General features: G+C 34.9%; 1 protein-coding gene across 7 annotated transcripts; it reads right to left on the bottom strand.

Moving 5' to 3' along the window:
• Positions 1 to 535: 535 nt before the first annotated feature.
• On the bottom strand, positions 536 to 8784 carry LOC128186153 (uncharacterized). 7 transcript variants are annotated; one of them, XM_052855891.1, is made up of 8 exons: positions 8678 to 8784; positions 7302 to 7398; positions 6945 to 6975; positions 6623 to 6739; positions 4941 to 5027; positions 3874 to 4091; positions 982 to 1104; positions 536 to 902 (listed from the first exon to the last, which is right to left on the bottom strand). In XM_052855891.1, exons 2-8 carry the CDS (start codon positions 7338 to 7340, stop codon positions 801 to 803), a joined length of 717 nt encoding a protein of 238 aa, XP_052711851.1. In that variant the 5' UTR covers positions 7341 to 7398; positions 8678 to 8784; the 3' UTR covers positions 536 to 800. The 7 variants fall into 7 exon arrangements, with proteins under 7 accessions (XP_052711851.1, XP_052711854.1, XP_052711849.1 ...); XM_052855894.1 differs by having other exon boundaries at positions 7302 to 7363; positions 8678 to 8742; XM_052855889.1 differs by lacking the exon at positions 8678 to 8784 and adding an exon at positions 8417 to 8561.
• Between the last annotated feature and the right edge of the window lie 2091 nt (positions 8785 to 10875).

The raw sequence follows: 10875 nt of genomic DNA, 5'->3' as shown, positions 1-10875 counted from the left end.
CTTTCACTTACAGTTCAGTATAGATTTTTTTTTAAACTTGCATAATTTGCCTTCACTACGGTCATTGTTTCCCGAGATGGGAGCCAGATTTCAATTTTTTAGAAGTAGTTTTTATAGAGTATGTTGCTCAGTGGTTAAATGATTTGTACCAACAATATATGGCTGCTGGTTCAAATCCTACTTGTTCTAGAAGTTACCCTGGCTGTGATGGACTGTTAAATGAAGTCATACACCGTAATTGAATCACAGAAACTTCTAGAACAAGTCCAGGCACGTAGCAGGGGGGGGGGTTGCCCCCCCCCCCCCCACTTTTTCTCGCAGCAACAAATTTACATAGAAGAAATTGTTTTGGGAGTATGTAAAAAATTGATATGAAAATAAGGAAATGAGGAGTGAAATTGAATTTCTATACTACGCCAGCCCCCCCCCCCCCCTCCATGGATTAGGATTTTGAAGATTTTGGGGAACTTTAAACTTTCCCTTTTTTTTTTTTTTTTTTTTTTTGCTTGTCAAGATTGTTTGGATGAGTCTGTCCCCCCCCCCCCCCACTTTCAAAAACGATGCTACGTGCCTGAAGTCGGTCCCGATGGAGTTGGATGGACTGGGAAATTGTAAAATATAAAGTGCCTAAGCTTGTGAAAATACCCACAACACATCATATAGCATCCACAGTAGGATTTGAACCAGCAGCCCATATTTTGCTGGTACAAATCATTTAACCACTGAGCAACATGCTCTATATAAACTACTTCTTGTATTTTATTTCCCAATAACAAATAAGCCCTAAATTACATGTTGTATCATATGAGTATGAAATGGAAATCCTGTAGGTGGTAGAGCGAGTCGTGGGCTGTATTGACGTCCATGACGCTAGGGGTCGCTGTACATGACTGAGCAATCATCTGTGGAGGAAAGCGTTGAAGATTCAATTTGACTGACCAACAAGCCCGAAAAAGATTGAGGAAATTAGAATTATCTTACTATAAATCCCCCTTTGTCTGTGCAATGTAGGAAAACCCCTGATATTTCCCCGTGATGTCCATGTGAGAATGTTGAGATGGGAGTGTAGGGCAGTGTTCCATTGCTGTGACAAAAATCCACGACCTGAATAAAACGTGTGATTTAATGTAATGATGTCATGTCCGCACGACCTGAAATAAACCCAAACTACCTGCAATGCAAGTTAAAGGAAACTCCTTGTCTAGATAGATACTTGTAAATGAAAATTCTTCATATTACTCTGCAAAATGGCAACATGGATACTACTTATTTATATTACACTGCATCATGACAGAGACATAAATAATTTAATTAAATTATTTATGTCTCTGATCATGGCAACAAGGACACTACTATATAAATAATGCCTGTTTGGGAGGGTAACAGTTGAAATTGACACCCCGAGAAAACCATTGTCAACCGACGCGAAGTTGATGTCAATTTCAACTGTTATCCTACCAAACAGGCACTATTTATTTTGTTATACTGAATGTCTTAATTTTAAAGAAAACTTAACTGATTTTACATAGAATAACGTGAATTCTACGGCGAACCGTACGCGCATAATTTTCGCGCATGTAACAATTTTTAATGTTACCCGTTGCTAAGTGCGTTGCTAACGCCGAGGGTAATAGAACGGATTATGAACTGCGTCGAAACCAATCAGATTTCAGTATTTAACATGAAAGTATAACAATAATTTATATTACACTGCAACATGGATACTACTGAGGCCTGTTCAACAGAGCGAGCGCTCGCGAGCGCTCGCCAAAATTCCCTATACCCGCAACACAAATTTTGGCGAGCGATCGCAAGCGCTCGCTCTGTTGAACTCGCCTCAGATGTATATTGCACTGCAACATGGATACTACTGATGTATATTGCACTGCAACATGGATACTACTGATGTATATTGCACTGCAACATGGATACTACTGATGTATATTGCACTGCAACATGGATACTACTGATGTGTATTGCACTGCAACATGGATACTACTGATGTGTATTGCACTGCAACATGGATACTACTGATGTGTATTGCACTGCAACATGGATATTACTGATGTATATTGCACTGCAACATGGATATTACTGATGTATATTGCACTGCAACATAGCAACACAGATACTACTAGCAACTTTCATCGCAATACCAGACACACGATTGATCCTACAGGATACAAGTTCGATAACACATCAACTGAACTTGTTTACGATACACGTGTGAAATATATCTAAACTGTAATGCACGCTTTTATACCACATCCCACACACAATGTGGGAATGATGACTTAAGGTGGTATGGGACACCTATCGATATTAATTTCGATTTTAGTACATTATAATACTTTCACCGATTAAGAATTTTCAAATTTTACAATATTTAACTAAAAATACGTTTTAAAAGTTGTTGGAAAAATAAAAATTTTGAAATCCCGAGCGGGATTCGAACTCATGACTAACAGATTGGTAGTGATTCCTCTAACCCACTGCAACACGCTGTTATGTAACATGATTAAGAAAGAAACTATGAATAAAATTACCCTTTATTTCATTGTTTAATTCTGATAAATATAACGTCACAACATGGAGGTGTCCCATACCACTTTAAATAGTTTAGAAAAGACATTCATAGAAATGAACTCAATTAATAAAATACTAATGATATATGTATAAATAGTAAATAGTATGATGTTATGGTTGTAATTAATGCTATATCATTTAAGACCTTAAGCTTCTTAATGGTGCACTGGAACGGAACTTTGTAATAGTACTATGCTGCAACAGTCAAATGTAACGGTATTACATTACAACACAGTACTAAAAGTAATATGCAACGGTATAACATTATAACAGCACTTAAAGTAAAATGTAACGATATTAAATTACAACACAGTACTTAAAGTAAAATGTAACGGTATTGCATTGTTACAGGGTACTAAAAGTAAAATGTAACGGTATAACATTGTAACACAGTATCAAAAGTAAAATGTAACGGTATTGCATTGTTACAGGGTACTAAAAGTAAAATGTAACGGTATAACATTGTAACACAGTATCAAAAGTAAAATGTAACGGTATTACATTGTTACAGGGTACTAAAAGTAAAATGTAACGGTGTTACATTGCAACATAGTACTTACATTAAAATGTAACGGTATTACATTGTTACACAGTACAAAAAGTAAAATGTAACGGCATTTCATTGTAACACAGTACTATAAAAAATGTAACAGTTTAACATTGTAACACAGTATTTAAAGTAAAATGTAACGATATTACATTGTAACATAGTACTGAAAGTAAAATATAACGGTATTACATTGTTTCACAGTACTAAAAGTATAATGCAACTGTGTTATTTTATATAATGATTAAAATAGTACAGTGTTAATGGTACATCATGACAAATGATGCTCTGTTAAAGTTCAAATAACACAATACGATATATTCCCATAATTTAATGAATAATTACTGGTGGTATATGTGCAGGATAATGTGTAAATAATTGATGTTATAAACAGAACTGATGGTTAAAGAATAAATCTCAACGGTTGGATTCTTCATTTGGAGAATCCTATTATCAGTATACGTCAGTGTTAAAATAAAACTTCGTTTTCTCGCTAGCTGTGTCAAAAATTTTAAAATGCTGGACGATACTCCTAAAAATCTAAACAATGTAGTAATACATGCAATTCATTCTTTCAATATAAATGCTTCATTGCATAAGAACTAGTACTCAAGGTATTTTAGGAAACGTTAAAATAAATACTAATTGAATTTACACGTATTGATCAGTATTTTCAGACGTAAATGGTTTTTTTAAATGGACGACAAAAACACAGTGGATGTCATTTCTCGATACCTCACCTTTTGACCTTTAGTCCAGCCGCTAGCAAGCGGAAGTGCACAGTATTTAATGGTGAGAGCTTCCGGCGGGCTGTAGTAGGGGTCCGAACAAGGACTCACCAAGGGATGGGTGACCGGCCGATTGACGGCCACGGCCTCAATGAGGGAGGTCTTATTACACGTGACCGGAAGTCGGGGAGTAGTCGTTGTTGTCGTCGTCTTGGTCGTCGGACTAGTATCTGCAGGTTTTACAAATATTTAGGGTCGGTTTTTATGACATTTACCTGAGAGTTATAAAATGTTCATTTCCAGTTTGTTCCTATGATAAAGGTTTATCGACAAATTTATAACAGGCACGTAGCATCAGGGGGGGCCTGCCCCCCCCCCCCCCCCCCCACTTTTTCTTGCAGCAACAAATTTTTTGAAATTTACATATAAAAAAATGAATTATAATGGAGTTGGCCCCCCCCCCCCCCACTTTTTTGGAAGCTAGTAAAAAATTGATATGAAATAATAACCCTACTTGGAAGTATAGTTGAGTCTACCCCCCCCCCCCCCCCCCCCCCCCCCCACGGATTAGGATTTTGAAGATTATTGGAAACTTTAAATTTCCCTTTTTTTTGTGCTTGTCAAGATTATTTGGATGGGTCTGCCCCCCCCCCCCCCACTTTCAAAAACGATGCTACGTGCCTGTATAACGCTTAATTGCGATGGCGCCCTTTTCATGAAATGAATTATATGAACTAATTTTTCATAGTTGTAGTCGTCAATAAAATAAATTTGATGTCGAAAAAAAAAGAAATTAAAAAACAACTGATATGAATATTGGTAAAATCATCGTCTTAAAGGAAAATTTGCATTTCAATATCTTGAACCAGTCTCGCTTACCTGAAGAACATGTAATGGGGTGCATGCAGATAAAGCTTACCTGGAGAACATGTAATGGGGTGCATGCAGATGAAGCTTACATTGAGAACATGTAATGGGGTGCATGCAGATAAAGCTTGCATTGAGAACATGTAATGGGATGCATGCAGATAAAGCTTATATTGAGAACATGTAATGGGGTGCATGCAGATGAAGCTTACCTTGAGAACATGTAATGGGGTGCATGCAGATGAAGTTTTCACAGAAATGATAATTGTCGGTGGCGATAATACTGGAACAGGCAAAATCTGTTGAAATTGATAATTATATATATGTATACTGAAAAATATACTAGTAAATAAATAATAACAAACTAAAACTGTTAAAGTGGTATGGGACATCTGTCAATATTAGTGTGGATAAAAGTACATAATAATTAAAATACTTTCGCCGGTTTAGAATTTTCAAATTCCACAATATTTAACCAAAAATTACTTTTAAATTTTTTTTTGAAAGGTAAATATGAACTCAAGACTTACAGATTCGTAGAGAAACCTCTAGACCTGCGCTAGGCAGTTAGGGCACCAGTTTGTAAAAGATTATATTTGATTCTATTGTTTATTTTTAAAATAGTACGTCACTCACAACATGGAAGTGTCCCATTCCACCTTAACTCATCTTTAGGCTTTGTCTTCAACTTAATCAAGATAAATATGACAAAAATCGTATTAACCTAAACATTTCACAAGAATCTCCGTTATATGATACAATATATTTGATCATCAATAGATCTAGACCTGATCTGATAAAGCAGCCATATACCATACAGCTGATACAGCTATACTGTACACATCAAAATCATGTCAACAAATATTAAGGAATGCCTCCAATTCATTATTTATTCACCCAACAGGAAACTGATGTAATGGACAATATAATGTCAGCTCATGGAGCTGTTCTGAGAGCCTGTTGACATTATAATGTAAGTTCATTTAGTTGTTCTAAGAACCTGTTGACATCACAATGTCAGCTCATAGAGCTGTTCTGTGAGCCTGTTGACATCACAATGTCAGCTCAGTAAGCTGTTCTGTGAGCCTGTTGACATTATAATGTCAGCTCAGTAAGCTGTTCTGTGAGCCTGTTGACATTATAATGTCTGCTCATGGAGTTGTTCTGTGAGCCTGTTAACATTATATGAATAATGCCTGTTTGGGAGGGTTACTGTTGAAATTGAGACCCCGAGACAACCATTGTTAACCGACGCGAAGCGGATGTTGACAATGGTTTTTGAGGGGTGTCAATTTCAAAAGTTACCATCCCAAACAGGCTTTATTCATTTTATTATACTGAATGTCTTAATTTTAAAGAAAATTTTACTGCTTTTATATAGAAATGAGGAGAATTCTACGGCTAACCATACGCGCATAATTTACGGGTATGTTACAATTCATTGTGTTCAAGTTGCCAAGTGTGTTACTAATGCTGAGGAAAATAGAACGGATTATCAACTGCGTCTAAAAAAAATCAGATTTCAGTATTTAATATGAAAGTATAATATTATAATGTATGCTTATTGAACTGTTCTGTTAGCCTGTTGACATAATATATAATGTCAGCTCTTTGAGCTGTTCTGTGAACCTGTTGACATTATAATGTAAGCTCATGGAACTGTTCTCTGAACCTGTGAACATTATAATGTCGGCTCATTGAGCTGTTCCAAGAACCTGTTGACATTATAATGTAAGCTTATTGAGCTATTCTAAGAACCTGTTGACATTATAATGTCAGTTCATTGAGCTGTTCTGTGAGCATCTTGACATAATAATGTGCTCTGTGAACATATACTTGTTCAGAGGCTCGAAAGAAAATTGTCATTTGCCCATCTTTTATACACAAGACCTACCTAGAAGGTCGTGAGGGCGACATTTGCAGAGAGTGCACTCATCACACAGCTTGTCCGTGGGTACACCCGTTGTGGTGAAGACAGATGAACTTGATTCCAACATTAATCGTTTCTTGACTGTAAATCAAAGAAGCAACGATGACCGTTGAGTTATCGCCCGTTTGATTTCGTTTCAGAGGAAAGAAATTGAAGTATATATTTTTATTGAGTTAAAATTAAAATGAATGTCATTTTGTTTGTGTAATTGTATGAAGAAGATATAATTATAATAACGAATTCAGTTTTGTGAATTTTGTGAATAAAGTAAGGAATTAATACCTACTGTCCGCAAAGCATCGCGAGTCCGTTGTAATCTGTTAAAGAACATATCTTACATTGTACATAATTGCTAAGTGTTTTCTTTTCCAATGTTGTCATCTAACAGCTTAGCGTAATTTGTTAGAGGGTAAAATATGAATCTTTAGGTTATGCGTTTGAATCCATTGTTTCGAAAGAAAAAAATTGAAAACACTTTTTTGTGTCAAATATTGTATTTGAAAATTCTAAATCGGTGTGATTAATTTGATTACTATGAACGTTGATATCGATAGACGTCCTATACAACCTTAAAGACCAATATCGCTATATAATGAGAACATATTATGGATTAAATTGGTAAACTGAGTGAACGGAAACTCACAATGAGGAACAGAAGCACAACAAGTCGGCGTGACGTCATGGTTACTAGGTGTCGTCGTTATCCTTCAAATTCAGAGCAACCAATCAAATCGTCAGCACTGTGGTCATTGTGAAAAATATATTTTGTAGGTGAAAATTAATCAAATACCACTTCTCCGTTTGTTTTACAACAGAATTACTTTTAGGAAAGTAAGTTGGGTTAAGGTTAAACACAGGTATATTTTCTTTTAAAGGTGTTGTTTTGTTGTCAAATTGAAAAAAAAAATGGTTGAGCGAAGCATGCATTCATGTAACTAAAGAAAAAGTCTTTCGATAAATCATTTATGTAAACTGTTTACAATCACCAGTGCGTAATCGTATTCCTTATGTATATACCGATTTAAAACATTAATTAAATAATCGTTTGTATAATCTCATCTTAGATTTCGAATAACTAACTGCAGCCTTATAAGACGAAAAATGAAATTTTTTAGAAAATTCATTACAACACCTGTAGATAATTATCTAATAAACTTGATAATTGACCGTACATAATTTCAAATCAACAGGTTACGCATAATGCACGCGATTTAAGGCAATCAATGGTGAGAGTTCCCATAAGGTAGGTTTCTGACTTTCTTTTTTAAATAATATTATTCAGTTACTCAATCGAGGTAAGCAATGAAATATGGACAGTATTTAGAAAACTGATAAGAAATTCGGAATAAATCTAATTCAAACTTTTATGTATGAATTATATATATATGATTATCAATATTACCGATTATCCATTGTTTTCCTATCTCCTGATTTTTTATTATATAAAATAATATGGTAATACAAGAAATCATATACAATTTTGAAGGATCATTTTTTGTTACACATTTTGAGGTCATTACCATAAAAAACAGGTAAAAAAGGTAACTGAACTAGTATTTTAAAAGTAACCTGGAAACAATAGCACTACACCTGTACATTTTGGTAGATTTTTATATTTATACAAATGTTATTGGATCTGCGTCCCTGGAGGAATCGTTTTAACAACTGCATACATAGACCCAACTATACCTTCGCCTGTGTACTGTTTCATTTAACAGAGTTATCCGTCTTTACAGCAAGAAAATTTAATGCACTCACAATACGTATTACTGCAATGGCGGGTCTCTCCAATCAGCGGCACAAGGCCCGGATGTTAGTACATATAAGTCCTCGAGCATTACAACATGACTCACAAATCCACCTTGACTGATAAACACAATGATAGACTTGATGAGACACGCATTTTCACGGCTAAAATTCGGTTGAAAATTCATTCCTTGCTGCTTCTTGGTAAACCCATGCTTGCTTCTTATGAAAAAAAAACATGTAACAGTTTTTAAAATTTCGAAAATTTGTTACCTTTAATTAAAGATTGACTTGGACTTCCTTAAAGACGACACACTGTGTTCAGTTTTTGCCTTTTATGGATCTAACTGTTGTCCTTGTCCGGTAACGTTAAATTGATAAGGATATACATAATAGTTATACCTCATGGTCTGATAATCACTTTATCTCTCGATGTAGATTGATTTCCTAGCATTACATGTGGTCTTTGGCTTAAAATTGATAAAAAAATACTAATAATAGCATTCTAATTCAGAAAATGACTGGAGAAAAGAGAAAAGAAAATCTTACATGAATATTAATCACCGCCCACAACCAGATTTGATTTGATTTTGCAATGATTATGCATTGAATAGTACTTGCACATTAACCAATTACTAGTAATTTAGTCTATTAGTCTAAATGAAATGTTTTAAGAATCATTTTTTTTCTCTACACACATTCAACGGTATGTGGGCGTTGGAACATAATTATTGTAACATGTCTTGGAATGTACTAGCTTTTGGAGCTGTCGAATTGGTGCTGTCAGAAACATATCGCAAAAAGCTTCATACATAGAATTTAAAAAAAAATTAAAATTCATGCTGTGGGTACCGCCATTTTGTTATCCTTTGAAATCAGGGTTCCGTTGAATGTATATTATATCCGACATTCTGATATCACAGGCGATATATTTGTTTAAAGAGACCTCGATGGTCGTGGCCATTTTTAGACTGTATTGGTCTCTTTTAGAAAAAGAGCACTATAAAAAAATATAGGAAAATATTACCAAATTTAAAAGGTAAAATATATGGATGTTTTCTTTACTGGATGATAGTTACTAGCTACACAAATCATACCTTCAAATTTTAGACTGATCTGATCACAGGGGCTCGGTTGGGGCTCGAAATAAAATCCGCCTTTAAAATCGCCCTTTATCGTCGTTTTAAAAAATGTGTATCTTTGTATTTTTTAATGTACACATGATACACATTTTTTATTAAAACGACGATAAAGGGCGATTTTAAAGGCGGATTTTATTTCGATACCATGGAACATGAATGACCATTTATGTATATTTTTTATTCGGGAATAAATTGTTATAAATTTCAGTGTCTGACAACCAAGCCCCTGTGGATCTGATGGTTAATCTGTTGACCGCCCAGTCTCCTTAATCGTCGATCTTACATCGTATTAGCTGCACGTTTGTACATGTAGCTCCCGGTCTAAAACACAAATAACTGTGTCATCCATCCAATTTTTTTTTCAGACCGGGAGATACAGACCTGCAGCTTTTACATTGTAACAATAAAGAATTATTGCTTTACCTGCCTCAAAATCACGAGACTTCATGATGACTGGCGAGACTTCCGTTATAAAAAAAACCCCACCTTTCTCTCCAGAGGTGAGGTGGGTACTATGAGGAAGTACTGAGAGAAGTATGGTATGTCAAACTCATTCATGAAATGTCTCGAGACTTTTTGATGTTGAAATATCAGTGACAATAATTTTGTTGCTGTTGTTGTCGTTGTTGGTTTTTTTTTGGTTTTTTTTTGGGGGGTTTTTTTTTTTAATAATATTCCTTATACATTTTATTAATACCAGAAATCATATTTCCATTTCTTTATCAAAATAACATGTGGAAACAAGATAGACTGATTTAATGGGTTCCTAAATAATTTCATCCCAACAAACAGCAACATTAGATTGAAACTTATACCAATACAACAAGTATGTAAACATTAAAGCTGCTTGGTCCGATTTTATATCAAATTTTATGAACGCTTTTAAACGATGGCTATGCTTAGTATATGTATAATAATAGACATTGCAGTAGTTTTCCCAGTCAATTAAGCCAAATTTCAATGAAGAAAAATACGTACAAAATCTGCTAACAAAACAAACGACATTAAAAGGTACCGCGTTATTTCGCCTCATGTTAAATTTCACCCCTGACGACGAGACGGGTATGGTTGTATTACGACTTTGACAGCGCTTTCAGTAAAGGTCTAAATGGTCAGACAAATGATCAGACAAATTACAAATAAACATGTGTACGTTTTGATCGCCAATATTTCTAAAGTCTGCTTTCTTTACAATCGATGCATAGCATGCGGGTTGAATAACCCCAATCATTCGGGGGACGAAACCATGCGGTTTCCTTTTCTAAACATTCCCGTGATGCATTATGGTTTGTTTTTTCGTTTGCCCAAAGAGAAATTATTTTTATTTAC

The sequence above is a fragment of the Crassostrea angulata genome, chromosome 5 (assembly GCF_025612915.1).
Source record: "Crassostrea angulata isolate pt1a10 chromosome 5, ASM2561291v2, whole genome shotgun sequence".
Taxonomy (NCBI): Eukaryota; Metazoa; Mollusca; class Bivalvia; order Ostreida; family Ostreidae; genus Magallana; species Magallana angulata.
Note: the sequence above shows the minus strand (reverse complement) of the source record. Positions and strands in the feature narration are given on the sequence as shown.